This window comes from Pseudopipra pipra, chromosome 26, assembly GCF_036250125.1.
Source record: "Pseudopipra pipra isolate bDixPip1 chromosome 26, bDixPip1.hap1, whole genome shotgun sequence".
Taxonomy (NCBI): Eukaryota; Metazoa; Chordata; class Aves; order Passeriformes; family Pipridae; genus Pseudopipra; species Pseudopipra pipra.
The window spans coordinates 4,477,561-4,496,267 of NC_087574.1; the positions used below are offsets into that span (position 1 = coordinate 4,477,561).

General features: G+C 46.4%; 1 protein-coding gene across 1 annotated transcript; it reads left to right on the forward strand.

Moving 5' to 3' along the window:
- The first annotated feature begins 305 nt into the window (after positions 1-305).
- On the forward strand, positions 306-17,907 carry TOP2A (DNA topoisomerase II alpha). Its single transcript, XM_064636338.1, has 35 exons — positions 306-431; positions 889-1,032; positions 1,223-1,313; positions 1,734-1,797; positions 2,242-2,387; positions 2,547-2,644; positions 2,942-3,154; positions 3,347-3,520; positions 3,714-3,815; positions 4,274-4,411; positions 4,525-4,663; positions 4,935-5,092; positions 5,478-5,603; positions 6,037-6,147; positions 6,240-6,345; positions 6,717-6,826; positions 7,563-7,655; positions 8,110-8,224; positions 8,538-8,659; positions 9,114-9,262; positions 9,559-9,790; positions 9,914-10,048; positions 10,146-10,346; positions 10,901-11,096; positions 12,282-12,373; positions 12,530-12,676; positions 12,806-12,889; positions 12,993-13,193; positions 14,098-14,203; positions 14,485-14,625; positions 15,059-15,203; positions 15,337-15,398; positions 15,516-15,641; positions 16,655-16,848; positions 17,274-17,907. The coding sequence occupies exons 1-35, from the start codon at positions 399-401 to the stop codon at positions 17,403-17,405; spliced, it is 4,626 nt and encodes a 1,541-aa protein (XP_064492408.1). The 5' UTR covers positions 306-398; the 3' UTR covers positions 17,406-17,907.
- Positions 17,908-18,707: the final 800 nt, after the last annotated feature.

The window sequence follows — 18,707 nt, forward strand, 5'->3', positions numbered from 1 at the left end:
CATACTGTGTCCCAGTGATCCACACTGTGTCCCAGTGTATCCACGTGGGTCCCTGGGGCTCGCCCAGTGTGGCCCGGTGTACCCCAGTACATCCCGGGCTCGCCCAGTTTGTCCCAGTCCATCCCAGTCCGTCGCTGTGCCCGCCCCCGTCGCTCCTCTATTGGCCGGTCTCGCTGCCCGTCCCGCCGCTCTCCCTCCCGAGTGGCCGGTTCGAATGCGCGGAGGGGTCTCTGACTGGACAGAATGAAGGAGGGCCCTCGAGCCGTGTTCCCGCCCCAGAGCTGTGATTGGCGGCCCGCGGGGCCGCGCGGGCGGGGATTGGCGGAGCGTTTCGGCGGGACGAGCGGAGGTTTGAAGGGGCCGTTGGCGCCGCCGTCGCTGCCTCAGCCGCCGCCGTCATGGAGATCGCGCAGCCCCCGTCGCCCCTCCGGGTGAGTCCGGCGACCGACGCCGACCCTGCTCGACGACCCTCGACCTCGCGGGCCTTCGGCTATCCCCCCGCCATCGTCCCCCTCGGTGTTCCCGGCCGCGCCTTAGTTCCCGCCGGACCCCCTCAGAGTCTCCCCCAAACCCCCTTAGCGCTCCAGGGCCCCCTCAGGGTCTCCCTGGGCCCCCTCAGGGTGATGCCGGGCCCTATCAAGGTCTTCCCAGGCCCCTTCAGCCGTCGCCGAACCCTCCTCGGGGTCTCACCGAGCGTTCCCCAACACCTTCCCCCCCACACCCCTGGGCTCCCTCAGGTTCTCCCCAAAACCCCCTCAGGGTCTCCCCGAGCCTCTCTCGCCGCCGCTTCCCCCAGCCCCCCGTTCCTCTGCGATTTCCCCCATCCCCGTTCTCTCGGGCCTCTCCCCCAGCCTGACCCCTCGTTCCCTCTCCCCTTTCCCCCCACAGCCCGCGGACGAGAACGCCCGGACGAACAAGGCCGATGGCCCCAAGAAGCTCTCGGTGGAGCACATCTACCAGAAGAAGACGCAGCTGGAGCACATCCTGCTCCGGCCGGACACCTACATCGGCTCCGTGGAGCTGGTCACCCAGGTAAGGGGCAGGGGGGTGCGGGGCTGAGCCCCTCGAGCACCTCAGGGCAGGTGAGGGGGGCATTAACAGCTGTTTACAAAACACGAAATATCTGCTTATCAACCACAAAACATCTGCTTCCCCAAACGGGTGGCACAGAAGAGAGGCTGTACCCTGGGCACTTATGAAGTTCTTCCTTTTTTTTTCCCAGCAAATGTGGGTTTTTGATGAAGACATCGGCCTCAACTGCAGACCTGTGACCTTCGTGCCTGGCTTGTACAAAATCTTTGATGAGATTCTGGGTAAGGTGACAGATCTCCCGAGTCAGTGAGTGACAGGTTGTTAACAGAGGTGAATGCCTACAAAACTGGATCTAAACAGAAGAACTTATCAAGAACTCATTAGCCCTACTTAGTAGCAAGCCATTCATGGGAAACAAAAAAAACACCCCAATTTCAAAAATCCAATTACAAACCTGATTTCATTCAGGCCAGACTTCTCCTTTTTCTGTTAATGGTTGGACTTGATGCCCGCAAAGGTCATTTCCAACCTGAATAATTCTGTGATAACTTGTAGAACTCCTCTTTGCAATTCGCAAAATATTTTCATGCCAATATGATTATTAGTGACATTGCATTGATCTTTTGTGTTCATTTTACTGAAACACTTCATAGTTCTGTCTCGATTTGGAATGTAATAAAGTAACAATATTCTCTTTCTAGTCAACGCCGCAGACAACAAGCAGAGGGATAAAAACATGTCGTGCATTAAAGTCACAATTGATGTGTAAGTTTTATTTCATTGTTGTTTGTTGCCTTCAGCTGTTCTGCAAAGCTGGGGTGGCACTGCAGGGGCTGATCTGAGTTACCCCAAACTTAATCCACTAGCTCTGAAAGCCTTTCTCTTTGCTCAGTCCCCTGGTCTCTTACAGAGGGCTGACAGGGCAAACGGCTGCTTTTTACTTGCTGCTGGTTTCCATCTCTTCCTGCCTTTTTATCCTGATTGAGCACAGACAGAGGGTTTTGTGCGTGTCCATTTTAGAGCAGATCTGGGGATTTCTGTGTTGCCTGTCCCCCCTCTGCTGGCAGCTGCTGCACTTGCTGAGCACAGATTTGCTCCCGATGAAATGGTGCCTTTCCCCAGAGCCTTTCTATAACTTGCTTCACAGCTCAGTCGTTTGCAGCCTTAAAAACACATTTTTTGTGTTGGATTTTTTTTTCCCTCCCCTAGAGAGAATAACACAATCAGTGTGTGGAATAACGGGAAGGGTATCCCAGTTGTTGAACACAAAGTGGAGAAGGTCTATGTGCCTGCTCTGATCTTTGGACAGCTGCTGACTTCCAGCAACTACGATGACAACGAGAAGAAAGTCACAGGTGGGGAAGAAGTTGCATACTGAGCTTGTAGAACGTTGTTGCTTGTTGGCATTTGCCTTTGGATTGTGCTGAAGTGGCCAAACTCCTGTTAGTCTGGGATTCTTTTGGATAGTTTTGGACAAAGATAGTAATACAAGTCTGTGTTCCTTCTAATTCCAGGGGGGAGGAATGGTTATGGAGCCAAACTGTGCAATATATTCAGCACAAAATTCACTGTGGAAACTGGATGTCGTGAATACAAAAAGTTATTCAAGCAGGTAGGAGCACTTCTCATGTCAGAGAGGTTATACCTGAGGTTTTCTGATGAGACCCTCAGGTTTTATTTCAAAAATCTAGGCACACCTTCAGTGCATTATGTTTAGAGTAAATTTGACCCACAAAATATAATTCAGAGGAACAATGAAATTAGCAGACAGCACCAAAATCTGGTTTTCAACCAGAGTTTTTGTTAAATTTGAAAGTATTTAAAACTCAAACCAGCTTACTGTTTTTAAAAACTACAGTAGTTACTTGCATGTGCTCGACTTGCAACTCACAAAAGCTCCTTTCCTCAGACCTGGACAGACAACATGGGAAAGGCTGGAGAAATGAAGCTGAAATACTTCGATGGAGACGATTACACCTGTGTCACTTTCCAACCTGATCTGTCCAAATTCAAGATGACAGCTCTGGATAAGGACATCGTAGCACTGATGTCTCGAAGAGTGTATGATATTGCTGGGTCCACAAAGGATGTCAAAGTTTTCCTGAATGGACAGAGGCTGCCTGTAAGTGAGCATTGAAAAGAAACGCAAATACCTGCACTTCTCGTGCCATTTAACTGGTGAGGTTGTGTCAAAGCCATTCCTGTCACTGCACACAGCAAAGGAGGCATTCCTGTACCCACTTTGCAGGAGGATGGGCATTAAGTATTTATGGGAGCTGTTATCAACCAGTTGTCTGCTCTCATCCGTGTGCAGGTGAAAGGATTCCGCAGCTATGTGGACCTCTATCTGAAGGATAAGGTCGATGAAACTGGGAATGCACTTAAGGTTATCCACGAGGAAGTCAATTCCCGGTGGGAAGTGTGTTTGACTTTGAGTGAGAAAGGCTTCCAGCAAGTCAGCTTTGTCAACAGCATTGCCACCACAAAGGTAACCTCTCAGTGTTTTTAGTCAAGCCAGTGCCAAATTCTTCAACATTAATATTCTTGGCTATTTCTAAGTGTATGTATTCTAGTAAAAAATAGTTAATATTGCAAAGACTGCGCTAAAACTTTTCAATAGATATGTGTAGTTTTGTGGGGTTTAGTGGCCTCACCCTGGGTCCTTGTCCTGTTTCCTTTAGGGTGGCAGGCACGTTGATTACGTCGCTGACCAGATCATAACCAAACTCATCGATGTGGTGAAAAAGAAGAACAAAAATGGAGTTGGGGTGAAGCCTTTCCAGGTACAACATCAGAATTTCCCCAGTGGGAAACACAACTCGAGCGTTACTGCCAATTGTAACTCCAGCTTAAAGCATAACTGTGTTGATTTTATTAATAACACATTTCCATTGTACAGATAGTAGATATAGGATTGCTGATTATAGAAGTCTCACGTTGTCTAATTTAAGGCAATTCTCTTTGCTTTGCTGATGTATTTTGTAATCACTCTTAAGTCAGTGTAGATGCACTAAAACCCAGTACCTGTTAGAAAACACCCATTTAGGCTGAGAGATGCCAATTCCTTGAGATCCCAAATCATCTAACATTGCTCATGAATGTTCTTTAGCTGTCCAAAATTCTTCCAGACCATTCAGAAAAATCCCAAACCCTGCAGTGATAACTGAGTCTTTCCTCACTGTGTGATTGATGGGTGAGCTGAGCCTGTACAGAGTGTGATCCTTGCTGTATTTGACTACAGGTGAAGAACCACATGTGGATTTTCGTGAATGCCTTAATTGAAAACCCAACCTTTGACTCTCAGACTAAGGAGAACATGACTCTGCAGGCAAAGAGCTTTGGGTCCACCTGTAAACTAAGTGAAAAATTCATTAAGGGTGTAAGTACTGACAAACAGGGACAACCAGGATGGCTGTAAAACTTTATAGCAAAAAATTCCATCATTGTTGCGGCTTTTCCCACAGCTGTTTGGGCTTGGGTTTTGTATTGCAGGCAGTTGGCTGTGGCATTGTTGAAAGTATCCTAAACTGGGTAAAATTTAAAGCTCAGAGCGAGCTGAATAGGAAATGTTGTGCTGTGAAACACTCCAAGATTAAGGGTGTCCCTAAACTGGATGATGCCAACGATGCTGGTAAGTGCTTGACATCCTTTATAACCAATTCATTCAAAAACAGTTAAAACTTGGTTGTTAAATGAAAGATTTGTCTCCTAAGGAAAAGTGAGAAAACCTGTAATTATAATTTTACCCCCATTTTATGGCCCTGTTTACTATGTTTATCCCCATTTACTGTGTGCAGTGCAACAAAACCTGTGTTAGAAGATATTTATCATTCAGTTGTGAGTGTGCAGGCTTCGATTTCACTTCTTAATTAGAAAACTGACTCGATTTTCTTCTTTTTTAGGCAGCAAGAATTCTCTAGATTGTACGCTGATCCTGACTGAGGGAGATTCAGCCAAAACTCTGGCTGTCTCTGGTCTGGGAGTGATTGGCAGAGACAAATATGGAGTATTTCCTCTTCGTGGGAAAATCCTCAACGTCAGAGAAGCTTCTCATAAGCAGGTTGGGTGGAAAATGGTTACAGTTACGTGATGGAAGGTGTGGTGTGGTTTGTGTAACGAGTTGGTGCAGCTGCTCACCCGGAGCACTGCAGCTCCAAGGTGAAGTGTCTGCTCTCACCTTGAGCCTGCCCTGCTGGTTAAGTGGGAATATCGATTAAGTCCTGTTTGGTGTTTTGCCCGAGGGGATAATGTTTGTGTTGTGGACTGGAAAATGTTTGGAATGATGTAGAGTGATTTAACCACTGAAAACGATAAGTTTCTAAACAGCAAAAAAACACCAATAAGACAGAACTCGGCCAACGATTCACTTACGGGTAATTTTATACTTTCTTGAGCTGCATTTTGAGTCTGAAAGGCAAGTTTTTGTTCTGTGTGGTGTCTTTCAGATCATGGAAAACGCCGAAATCAACAACATCATCAAGATTGTGGGTTTGCAGTATAAAAAGAACTATGAAGATCAAGAATCTTTAAAAACTCTTCGCTATGGAAAGATTATGATCATGACAGATCAGGTTAGGTTCATTTAAATTGAAAATTGGGAGAAGATAATCATTAACTCTTAAATGAAGAGAAAAGAAGAAAACCATGCTTTTCTCCCACTGTTGTACCTAATTCTCTGTGTTTGTTTCTTTTTCTCATTCCGTATTTTAGTGGGTCATAATATCATTTCAGCCACAAAACAAAAAAGTAGAGGGGGGACTAACCACCAAACAGCTAAAGTCTGCTGATTCAAGGTCCTTGAGCAGTCCTTGACACCTTTTTTCACCAAAAATCTGCCTTTTTGGTTCCTTTCAATTTTCAGCAGTTAAAAAACACGTGGTCACCTTTTTAGAAGTGAGTTAATAGGGTCACTGAGGTGGAATTATAGAACCATTTGCTGTTAAGCCAACAATTGTCAGTCCCATCATGCCCCCGATAAAATATGGCTTTTCCTTTTTAATTCAGGATCAGGATGGGTCACACATCAAAGGTTTGCTGATTAATTTCATCCATCACAACTGGCCATCTCTTATAAGACACAACTTTTTGGAAGAATTCATTACTCCCATCATAAAGGTGAGGCTTGGGGGATGATCAGGTGAGTGGGTGAGGATTCACAGCTCCAAATCTGCCTCTAATTTCACAGTTAAAATATTTCTCTGTCGCAGGCCTCTAAAAATAAAGAAGAAATTGCATTCTACAGCATTCCTGAGTTTGAAGAATGGAAAAGCAGTACACAGAACTACAACTCATGGAAAATCAAGTACTACAAAGGTTTGTAAAAACTTAATATAGTGAAATTCAGTGGTCCAAGTCAGAGGATTGCTGATTCGAGTCAGTCCTGCTTTGCAGAAAGGTTTGGATCAGGTGTGTTCTGCGTCTCTTCCCTCCTAAGATATTCCAGTTACATTTCAGATATCTACAGACAAAATCCAAAAGTACAACGTGCCACTGCTCACTGAATTGTAATTCTTATGACTTTTGTGATACATCTCATTCTGAAGTAACTCAAGTTTTCAGAAAGTCATCTTCACACTGTCCATTCATGTGATACATCACAGAAACTGGGCATAGCAAAATATTTCTTTGAACTGCAACTTAATTTAAGCAAAAAGTCATTAGGATTAACTCTGCTGTCCCTGCAGGTTTGGGTACCAGCACATCGAAGGAGGCCAAAGAATACTTTGCAGATATGGCAAGACACCGAATTGGCTTCAAATATTCTGGCCCTGAAGATGATGCTGCGATCACCCTGGTAACTAACACTTGATTTAATTGCTGACTTACTACCTACCTTTGGTATTTCACCTTGTAGAGTGCTCGGTATTTTCTCTTAAAATGCTCTTGGAGGCCCGTGGGCTGGAGACAATCTCTGTGTTACCAAGGCTACGGATTTAGTCGAACCAGGAGCAGCAAATCTGCCCCCAGACCTCAGGCCAAGAGTAGCCTTTTAATGATGGGCTTTAAATATAGCTCAGAACAAACTAATCACTAGAAACCAATTGACATTTTCAGGCACAATAGTAAATATTTCTCTAACATTTTTCTGCATATTTTCTGCTGCAGTTTGCTCCAAGTTAGATCTCCCCTTTTTCCCCCAGTGCGAAACAGTGGATTAAAACAGTCCTGGTTTCTGTGAACTTCACCTTAGGGAACCCTTGACTCAAACATTCAGAGTTGTTAGGCAATGCCAAAAAATCAAATTTCCCCCCAAAATATTTATCTCCCCCCAAATCTGCTTTAGTTTTCTGCTAATACATTAAAACCTATAAATTTTAAACTAACTACCCCGTCTCCTACAAACTGGTGGAAATTATGCCCTTAATATGTTTAGCTACAGAAACCTTTTATTGCACTTGGGCTCTTAAGCCAGCCTGTTTAGCACGTTATTCTCCTGGGCAAGCTCTTCCTTTCTTTTTCTCGACTGATCCAATAATGCCCAACTGCAGAACGTTCTAGAATCGAGTTACTTTTCCTTTTGTAACACCCAGGCCTTTAGCAAGAAGAAGATAGAAGAGCGAAAGGAGTGGCTGACTAATTTCATGGAGGATAGGAGACAACGGAAGCTGCACGGTCTGCCAGAGGTAAAAGGTTTATGTTCACAAGCAAACTGGTTCCCAGTCTCTGCCTGGGGCTGTTCTCAGCTTCATCCCAGCACTGCACACGGCTCAGTCACTGAGTCAGGCCCGGAATTAGAGGACGTTGAAAATGTGTCAGGGTTTTGCAGAGCAGCTTCTTCTCTGCCCTTATCAGTGTAGCCTCGTTGTCAATTATCCAGCGGTTAATTTCATTTTTAACTCTCATCTTTCAAATTACTTCATCAATAGGGAAACAATAGCTCGAGCAGGACCAGATGAAGACTTTATTTCCCAAAAAAATGGGCCTGCATCATGGCAGATGTTTCCCTTCGCCATGCAAGGAGTGTCAGGGCTCAAACTGTATTTAGCTGGTCTTACAAGAGTTCCCATTTCAGTGAAACTAGCCAAGAGCAGATTAGGCCCTGTTAAATTAAGGCAATCTTCCACTTGATTTTCTTAGGAATATCTCTATGGGAAAAACACCAGTTACCTGACCTACAACGACTTCATCAACAAGGAGTTAGTGCTGTTTTCAAACTCGGACAATGAGAGATCAATCCCATCACTGGTTGATGGTAAGTGATTTCTAGGTAGTGATTCTGCATGGTGTGTCCCTAGAACTTAATAAATGGGTGTTTGATGTCCTGTCAGACTCAGGGAACCCACTGAGTTTCAGGATCAGTGTCCTGAAGCCTGTTTTCTGCTGTCCAAGCTTTTTTCAACTTTGGATTAGAAGTCTTGTCCATTTTGTGGTATATTACTGCAAATACCTTACTCACCTGGTGCAGGATCTCTGCGTGGATAAGTAGTTCTTGTGTCTCTAGAGAGCAGAAGCCAAGTGAAACACATCACATGTTCTAACCACGAGGTCTTTTCTTTTTTATACAGGTTTGAAGCCGGGTCAGAGGAAGGTTTTATTCACCTGCTTCAAACGAAACGATAAGCGGGAGGTGAAGGTGGCTCAGCTGGCCGGTTCCGTGGCTGAGATGTCCTCATACCATCACGGTGAGGTAAGGACCTGCCTGGGCCTGCAAAACACTTTAAATGAAAGACAAAAAACCCTTCTGCTGGCATGACAATGGCAATGCCTCTGAAGCAGAATTAGGAGTGTGAACACCAAGTTGAAGTGGCTGTTTAGCTGCTATTAATGCTCCAAAATTAATTTAATCTGAGGTTGGTCACTCTGCCTGCCCTGCCTGGATTTCATGGGAGCACAGTTTGTTCCAAAAGAAGAACAAGAAAAACTCGCTTTATTTGGGATGGATCTAGGCAGAAGTTAATAACCTTTCTGCCTGTGCCAGGAGAAGTTAAGCACTAAAACAAGATTCCCTGTAGAGACCCAACAGAATCTTCCACTGGAGGTTTCAGAGCAGGTAGACAGCAGTAGAGCTGTGGGTCACTAGGACATTTCTAGTCACCCTGAAGCATTCTGCACGCTCAGCTTTGCACCTTCCTTCGTTTCAGGCCGCCCTGATGATGACCATCATTAACTTGGCTCAGAACTTCGTGGGCAGCAACAACCTCAACTTGCTGCAGCCCATCGGTCAGTTTGGCACACGGCTGCACGGGGGGAAGGACTCTGCCAGCCCTCGATACATCTTCACCATGCTCAGGTCAGCATTACAGAGTTCTTACTGTCCAAAAGATTCTTACCAGGACCCAATCTTACAGCAATTAGACTGAAAAATGAATTGACTTTTTCCCTTTAAAACTTTGGGCTGCTTGCATGCCCAGAGTAGCAGCAATTGAAGTGAGATCTGGGTGCTAGATTCAGGTATGGAAGCTTGGTTATCAGAGCAGAGAATATGGAAATGGAAGCAGGAACAAAAAAATTCAGGAAGTTTCTTTTTTGCATGGCCATCATGTTCTGTAATGAGAATTTGGGCTTGAATTCCCTTCTCCATTCCAGTCCCCTGGCACGACTGGTGTTCCCACCGATGGACGACAACATCCTGAGGTTCCTCTATGATGACAACCAGCGTGTGGAGCCAGAGTGGTACATGCCCATCATCCCAATGGTGCTGGTCAACGGGGCTGAAGGGATTGGTACTGGCTGGGCCTGTAAAATCCCCAACTTCGATATCAGGGAAGTTGTGAATAATATCCGCCGGCTGATGGATGGAGAAGAGCCACTGCCAATGGTAAATAATTAAAAACCAAATGTCCCACTTGTTGGTTTATCGAGCTCATATTGAGCATTTGATGGGAATGCTTGAAAACGGAAGCATCTGCACAAAGCTGAATCCAGTGTTTGTTCTGCTCAGCTTCCCAGTTACAAGAATTTCAAAGGCACCATAGACGAGCTGGCCCCTAATCAGTACGTGATTAGTGGTGAAGTGTCCATCCTTGATTCTACAACCATCGAGATCACTGAGCTGCCTGTCAGAACATGGACACAGGTAACAGACAGGGAATTTGCCCTGGGAATGTATAGTCTGCCCTGTAAAGCAAAAAGGGGTTAGTGGGGTTTGGGTCTGACTTTGTTTCTTTTCTCAGACTTACAAAGAGCAGGTTCTGGAGCCGATGTTGAATGGGACTGAGAAGACCCCCCCTCTAATCACAGACTATAAAGAATATCACACAGACACCACAGTGAAGTTCATCGTGAAGATGACTGAGGAAAAACTGGCGGAAGCCGAAGCTGTGGGGCTGCATAAGGTCTTCAAACTCCAAACAAGTTTAACATGCAACTCCATGGTATGTGACAGATTTTGCTGAAGGAATTTCTTGGTTCAACTCAGACTCTGTGGACAGCTGCAGTCGTTGCGTGAAACAAAAATCCTCTTTGGCATTAACCTATTCACTTCGATTTTTCTGCTGTTACTGGTTTTAAATCAGCTTTCAAAGGTCAAGAGCCTGGCTTGGGCGTGGGCCCAGAGTGGATGGTTTGCCTGAAGGAGGCAAAGTGATCTGAAATCACAGTTTGCAGAGCCCTTTGAGCCAGCAGCACGGGCACTGAGCGTCTGGCTCCTGACAATGTGTGAAGCTGGATAAAAGATGTTAGTCCTGCACAGAGCCTTAAGATTGAAGTAACCTTAACCCTGCTATGGGTATTCAAAAACATTGCAATTCTAAAATTGTCTCTGCTGCTGTGCTCACAAACTGAAGTAGCTTCTCGAGTAACACTGAGGTTTGATAATTTGTCAGTTAATAACTGAGTGATATCATCACACCTGTGTTAGGGTTAATTTTCAGTGGGTTTGGAATCAGTTTTATCATCATAATGCCCATGTTCCCTCGTTTTCCTCCAGGTTCTCTTTGACCATGTTGGCTTTCTCAAGAAGTACGACTCTCCCCAGGATATTCTTAAGGAATTCTTTGAGCTCCGACTCCGATATTACAGTTTGAGGAAGGAATGGCTTATTGGGATGCTGGGTGCTGAGTCTGCAAAGCTGAGCAACCAGGCTCGCTTCATCCTGGAGAAAATAGATGGCAAAATCGTGATCGGTGGGTGTTGTTCTTGGTGACTGGGACTGTGAACTGGGAGGACTGGGTGCCCCCTTGAGCTCTGTCAGCACCCACTCAGCCTCGGGCTGGCTCTTACAAACCACACCAGAGCTTATCTCTGTTCCGGTGACATGCAAGAGGAAAATGCTTCCCAGAGTATCCTTGGTCTGTGTGTGACAATTTTTTGAGGGTAGAATTTTTTTAATAATTTAGCAATAATTTCTGTCTGTTTCTAACTCGGTAGGAGTAAGAGTTAACTGTGTGTGGTGTTAGGAAGGGGCAGTGTTTGCTGTGAAATGCATTCTTAAGAACCCGTATCTCTGTCCATTTTCTTTGTGAACCTCTGCAAAAATATTCCAAATCATGTTTTCAGTGGACCGAGGGTTCAAACTTAGAAGATACCCAAGTAGCAGCATCTGAGAATCATGAGCTAGAAAAAGAAGCAGATCTTTGTTCCCAACATTCACATTTTGCAATCCACTTTTCCCCCCTCGGTGTTAAAGACGGGCTGTGTTTCGCTGCCTTCACGGAGGATGAGGCCAGACAACGTGTCATAAGATGCTTTGTGGTTTGTGTCTGAAGGCAGCCCAGTAATCCCAGCAGCCGAGTCTGTCTGAGCTCAGGAAGAGAAATAATTCCCTTGAAATGCATTTTCTTGGTTGTTTTTTTTTTTTTTTTAATAAGTAGTTCCAAGGCTGCCAGAGCTGGTTTCATTTGTATTTGTGTCTCATGGTTGATTGCTTCTGATACCTTAAAAAGGAGCAAATTCCAGCTGAAGCATTTCCAGTGGTTGGGCACTCAGAGCATAAATTTCCCAGGTGATGTCTAATGAGGTGCAAGCTATACCAAGCTACCAGGGCTTTTTTCCTCCACCTGCCTGTTATTATGAAACCTGTTTTATACCACCACACCTTTTTTTCCAAGTTCAAAAACTACTTAAAGCAGGGGAAATGCCTATGGAAACAAAGAAAAATATTTACAGTGCTCTGGCAGCTACAGGACCAATGCTACCCTGACAAATCACCTCCTAAGTAGGAGCTTTTCAGGTGTTATTCAGGCTCCTCCACATGTCCCAGCTGTGATGAGGAAAGGCTGGTTTGGAGTCCTGTAGGATGCAGGGATACAAAACTTAAAGCTCATCAGTGGTGGTCATTGAGTGACAATTCTGAAATGTCTGTTTTGCAGAAAACAAACCCAAGAAAGAACTGATTCAGCTTCTTATCCAGAGAGGGTACGAGTCTGATCCGGTGAAGGCTTGGAAGGAGTCACAAAACACGGTAATGCCTCGGTCATCCTCAGTACACCCAAGCTGGCTCTGAGGCTTCCTAATCCATACAGAGGCCTCAGGTCCTTTCCTATCCACAGGATTCAATGGCCCTACCCTTGTGTGTCAGGGTATTTGTTGACAATGTTTGTTTCAAATCCATATTCAGGAAGAAGAAAAGGAAGAGGAGGAGGAAGAGAGTGACAAAGAACCAGCTGCAGCTTCTGGCCCAGACTTCAACTACCTGCTGAACATGCCCCTGTGGTATCTGACCAAGGAGAAGAAAGATGAGCTCTGCAAGCAGAGGGATAACAAAGTATGTGCCTTCCTTTGCTTATTAAAAGTGTTAAGTTTATATATAATGTGTTGGGTGGGGTTTGGGTTTTTTTTTTGGATGGTGGATTGAAATATGTGACTAATGATTATCATTTATGATTCCCTTTAGCAAAAGGAGCTGGAAAACCTCAAGCGCAAGAGTCCCTCTGACCTGTGGAAGGAAGACCTTGCTGCCTTCGTTGAGGAACTCGATGTATGTCGATGCTCAGTGCAGATGACCCACTCCCTCATCTTATCCACCAGCTCTTTATTGACTTTTGGGCTTTTTCTGTGCTATTTTGTGCTCCCCTCTGCAGGCAGTGGAGGCCAAGCAAGCGCAGGATGAGATGGCAGGGATTGCTGGCAAACCTCTGAAGGTGAAAGGAGGGAAAGCAAAGGTGAAGAAGGCCCAACTGCCAGAAGTGATGCCATCCCCTCATGGTGTCAGGGTTGTTCCTCGGATCACTGCCGAGATGAAGGCAGAGGCAGAGAAAAAGAAAACTAAAAAGAAGATAAAGGTACAAAGGAACATTCCAAATGCTCAGTCTTTCTTTATATTTTCTTCAATGCAGTCCTAAAGAAATGCAAGTCCTTGTTAGCTGGACTTGTCCTGCTGAAGCAGCTGTTCAAGGAGAGGGACAGAACCTTAGGGCTTGGGGAGCACTGGAAAAGGGGGTGTCAGTCTAAAGGACAACAATTCACTAATGTATCAGGAGATGGCTCAGAGGGAAATCTTGACACATCACGGTGTCAGGTGGGTTGGTAGCTCAGAAATGGAGAGGCAGGTGCAAACATGGTTGTTCCAGGTATCTTGGGAATTTGATAAACCCTTTAGCAGGCAGGAAGCACAGCCAGTAAATTCCCTTCTCCAGAACAGCCTTTGCATTCCCAGCAATGCTTTCAGCCAATTAATGCCATCATTGTTCTCCGTATCAAGGAGATGAAGAAGATTGAACTCTTTTTATAGAACTAGTTGAAATTGTGCCATTCAGCCATTTCCAGCAGAGAAAACTAACCCACCCCCTCACCTGTTTGGCCCTGGAAACCTTTCCTCCACATGGTTCCACCCAACAGTTTTTCCAAATAACTTCCACTGTTGTTTTTATCCCACCCTGTCCAGCTCTGCATCCTCATCTTCCCCCAGGGCCGTCCCAGTGGCAGGACTGGAGCACTCAGGAGTGGGGCCTGAGTTCCTGTTTTTGTTCCTGTTGGGTTTTGCTGTTTTAGTCACCTGATTTGGGGACAGATCCTGTCTGATTTGCAGATCCTGTCTGTAATCAGTTCCACACACAGTTTGTTTCACAGAGTCAGGTTTCTTGTATCAGTAACTCTTACACGTCTAAAATAAGCAGCTCCTTCCTTCATCACCCCCCGTGCCTCCTCTCCAGGAGCTGACTCACTGTTTGGTATCTGCATCTGCAGAGTGAAAAATCTGAATTTGATGAGAATCAGGATGAAAACACATCCGGAGAGAAGGAGCCTTCAGGCCTGAAGCAGAGATTAGCACAGAAGCTGAAGACTGAGCCAGGTAAATGCTCTGATGTCATTCCCTCAGTAGAAAGGGAGGGGAAGGGTTGTCAATTTGGTTATTTGACCTCTTCCTGAAGGTGGTGACCAACACCTGGGATCAGGAGTTTTGGAAAAACTAGGGGAGAAAGAGGTCCTGGATAACAGTCAGGCAGGATAAATTCCTATTTCTCTTTGTTTAAGCCAGAATCCTCTGAATTTAGTGTATTTCTAAGCTGAGTTTGAACTGCTGAAGTACACATGGAAGTTTGCTGGCTCATCCTGCCTCCCGCTATTTTTCAGGAGCTAAGAGACAGGCCACTCTACCCTTCAAACCAATAAAGAAAACCAAGAAACGAAACCCTTGGTCTGACTCAGGGTCTGATTCAGAGTCTGATTTTGAAGCACCTCCTCAAAGGGAACGAGTGGTTCGTCAGGCAGCAGGTGAGTGAGGACACGGCTGCAGAGAGGGATAATCTGTGGAGGAGAAAATGGAACAGACTATTTAGGGAGATCCCAGAGCCTCAGATCACATTCAGAAATGATTTTTAAAAGGCTTCTTTATTTTACTGTCTAAAACAATTAAATATTTCTACCATTTGTGCACACATTCAAGGAAAAGCAGAAAAGGGCATCTAGAGAAATATGGTTATTTGGTTTAATTACACAACTGTCTTGGCAAATTAAACGTGTTGTGGGTGAGGTTGGAAGCCTCCAAATGACAGAACACACTTGTGTGTTCTCCCTGGCAGTCTCAGCATCTGCTTGTTTTTATTCAGATCTTTATTTTTTAATAACTGCCGCTAAAATATTGAAAAAGAAGCTGAGCTGCATATTGCCAAATGTGTAAAATAACACATCTGTGTCCTTCCATCAGCCAAAGTCAAGACCATGGTCATTTCAGACTCAAATTCCTCCAGCTCTGATGAGGAGTCTGAGTTCCAGGGTGACAGTGGAGGCAGCTCTGACTCGGATACAAACTCCAAGGAAAAGCCTCCTCCCAAGCCCAGAGCTGCTCCCAAGTGAGTATTTCTCCACAACCACTGAAGATTGGTTGTGCTTAATGCTACACATAAATTCATAGCTCTGGTTTTTTTCAAGACACCTATTTAGTGCATCATAAACTGAAAAAATACTCGGGGTTTTGTCTTCCAGGGAAAACACTGAAAAAGCAGTGAAAGCTCCCAAGAAAAAGGCAGAGCCAAGCGCTGTCCCCAGTGAGTGAGAGACCTCTAAACCTGTGGATTGTCCCAAAACCCCTTGGGGGAGTGCACAGGGCAGAGCAGGGGGGACAATTTGGCTCTTTCAGACTGACTTTGTGCTCCCTTTCCCAGTTCAAGTCCCAGATGTCACTGATGACAACGTGGACCAGGCTCCCGCTGCTCCCTCTGTCCCAGTGCCGGGCCCCAAGGCTGGGCCCAAAAAACCCTCTGCAGCCAAGAAGGCCGGAGCCACCAAGGGTAAGGGCAGCTCAGCAACATCATTTCTGGAGCACAATTATAATTCCTGTGGGAAACGATCCGAGTGATTTCGCTCGGCGCTCCAGGGCCTGAGCAACTGGAGTTTTCATTTCAGCAAAGATCTGAGGTTTGTGGCAGAGGTTCTCTGGTTGTTGTCATGTTTAAGAGGTCTGTTTCCAAACATATCATGTTCTAGTTCATGTTGGACATGCTTGGAGGGAGGGAGTCTTAGTTTGGGAACAGGAAAAGTGAATGCTTCCTACAGGGCTATGTAATACTTGGCAGGAATAATCCGGGTGGAATTTGTGTCTTGCAGTCTATGTCTTACTTTGTGTCTTTTTGGGAAGAAAGCAGCCTGGGAGCTTCCCAGGAGGCAGAAAAGCTTTTTGGGGCAGTTTGATGTATCCAGTGCTGGCTCCACCTCGTCCATCTCTGGCATTTGACTTGTGGGTTTTTTTTAAACTAAACTGCCCAAACTTTGTCAGATTTTGACGCTGGCTTGCATATTCCAAATGGAATCAACTGGGTGTTAATCCCAGCAGGAAAATAGTGTGTTACTTCCACTCCTAAACTGAGAAAGCCTGTTATCCTTCAGAAATGAGCTGAACTGGGAGATGTGCTTCAAGATGCTCCTAAAAAATGTCAAAATGTAGGTAAGAAAGAATCCCCAAGTGAGCGTTTGGGAAATTCCTTCCTCCCTGTGCAGGACTTTGAAGGTCTGAGGTGGGCCACAGATCCTTGAGAGTCCAGAACTTTTCAAACTGAAATAGTCTGTAAATTGCTTTGGGGACCTTTTTAATTTGATCCTCTAAACGTAGCAGAACTGAGCAGATAAACAGCCTCATTCCTCATCACCCGGGGAAGAGAGATCTTTCTAGAAGCCCCGGCTTCAAACGGAGGCGACCTGCGCGCTGACCCCTCGGCAGCGCCGAGCCTGTTTGTGTTGGAAGTAATTCCCAAGCTGGGAATGAGAGAGGAGCGAAACAGGGATTTAACACCACGTTCTGTTCCAGAGAACCAGCCCTCCATCATGGACATGCTGGCCAAGAAAAAGGCTGCGCCCAAGCCAGCGGCGAAGGAGGGACCCCCGCGCGCCAAGGGCGACAACGCCAAGGGGAGGAAGGCCACGAAGAGGCAGCCGAGCTCCTTGGACTCGGATTCCGATTTGGATATTGGCTCGAAGCCTTCCAAATCCGTGGCATCAAAGGTTTGTGCCCTGCACCCGTCAGTGCCAGGGGATCCACAGGGAGCGGGGTCGGTCCTGGCAGGAAAAGCCGGTGGAGGTTAAGCCTCTGCCTGCCTGTGGGGAACAGGGTGGTCACAGAATCTCCTGAACTGGAAGGGACCCCCAAGGATCATTGAGTCTGACTCCTGGCCCTGCCCAGGACACCCCAACAACCCCCCCCCTCTCCCTGAGAACATTGTCCAAACACTCCTTGAGTGGAGTGGGGCCTTGGGGCCGTGCCCACTGCTCTGGGGAGCCTGGTCAGTGCCAACCACCCTCTGGGGGAAGAACCTTTCCCTAATAAGGGCCAGACACCCACTGTACCTGTGGCACAGCGGGCCTGTGATGCTCACTGTTGTTCCCTGGGGATGCTCAGATCCATGACTCCTTCCCTGCTTTCCCTGCAGAAATCCAAGCTGCAGGATGACACCTTCACCGCTGAGCCCAACAGCCCCGTAGCCCAGCCCCAGGCCAGGCCTGGCCGTGCCAAAAAGCCCGTCCAGTACCTGGAGGAGTCCTCAGAGGATGACATGTTTTGAGGTTTTAGGACAATTTTAAACTCCTGACCCACAAAGAGCTTTCAGCAGAGCTCTGGAGCTCCCACCAACAACCACCTCAGCCTAGGAAATCATCTCCAAATACAAACCACTCCAGAAATGTTCATTACAGGTAAACACAGCTCGTTTTTTCTTGGTTTTAAATAATTTAGATTTGTTGAAACAAGAACATCCCCTTTTTTGTGAGCACTGGAGCCACGTGCCCAGTGAGTGCTGCCGCACTTCCCTCTTCCCTGTTATTTGACACTTTGTGGTCATTTTAGTGTTAAAGTTGACTTCAGAACATGCCAAATTTTTTAAAATTGATGCAACCCTCATGAAATATCTTAAAATACTAAAATATACAAACTTAACTCCACCACCTGACACAGGTGAGCTGGAGCCATTTTTCCAGCAATTCTCCCTGTAAATATTTTTTGTGTTTTTCTTTGTTGTCCTGAGTTTGTCTTTTTTAATATTTGTCTAATAAAAGTGTTTATAATTATTTTCTTCACTGAATTTGAGTGTTTGTTTTTAGGAAAATAACCACTGCAGAGCTTGTGCTAAGCTTTCCCTCCCTCTGCCAGAGCAGAGGGTTTGGCACAAGCTCTGGGGGTGTTGGGCTGGTTGGCCACTTCCCCACTGGTTGTGGCCACTGTGGCTCCCCAGCCAAATTCCTGTGAACACCCCTGTTGTCCCCAGCACGGGAGGAGCTGCTGGGCCAGAGCAACTGTAGCTGCCCCATCCCTGGCAGTGTCCAAGGCCAAGCTGGACAGGGCTTGGAGCAACCTGGGCTAGTGGAAGGTGTCCCTGCCCATGGCAGGGGGTGGGACTGGATGGGCTTTAAGGTCCCTTCCAACCCAAACCATTCCATGATTCCATGAAGCCCCAGGGCCCCCCACATTATCGGTGCTTTGCTGGAACCCAGTCAAGTGTGGAAAGCACTGTCAGATTTTCCACTGGCTCTGGAGAGTGTCTCCGGCGCGTCCCCTCCGAGGGCCGGGCTATTTACGGCTCCTCTGCTGCAGAACCGTTGTCACAACCCATGACGAGGCCACGGGTGGGTTGTGGGGCTGCTCCCAGAACCCCAGCACCACCCAGACGTGGAGGGAGAGCTCTGGGAACACACAGAGTGCACCACAGTGTCCGTACCAGGGGTTTCCCCATTCCAAAATCTCCTTGGTGCTGCTGGATGGGAGCTGAGCTGTGGGATGCCAGGGGCACTGTGACCCACCAGGGGCACTGCATGTCCCCAAGGGGCAAACAGGCTCTGAGGGTGACCCATGTTGTACAGGCTCTGCTCCT

Excerpts from the sequence above, each read along its gene's own strand:
- TOP2A (XM_064636338.1), top strand. The coding sequence starts at position 399 with ATGGAGATCGCGCAGCCCCCGTCGCCCCTCCGG. Across the intron at positions 5,093-5,477 it reads GAGAAGCTTCTCATAAGCAG|ATCATGGAAAACGCCGAAAT; the intron begins GTTGGGTGGAAA and ends GGTGTCTTTCAG. Across the intron at positions 16,849-17,273 it reads CCAAATCCGTGGCATCAAAG|AAATCCAAGCTGCAGGATGA; the intron begins GTTTGTGCCCTG and ends CTTTCCCTGCAG.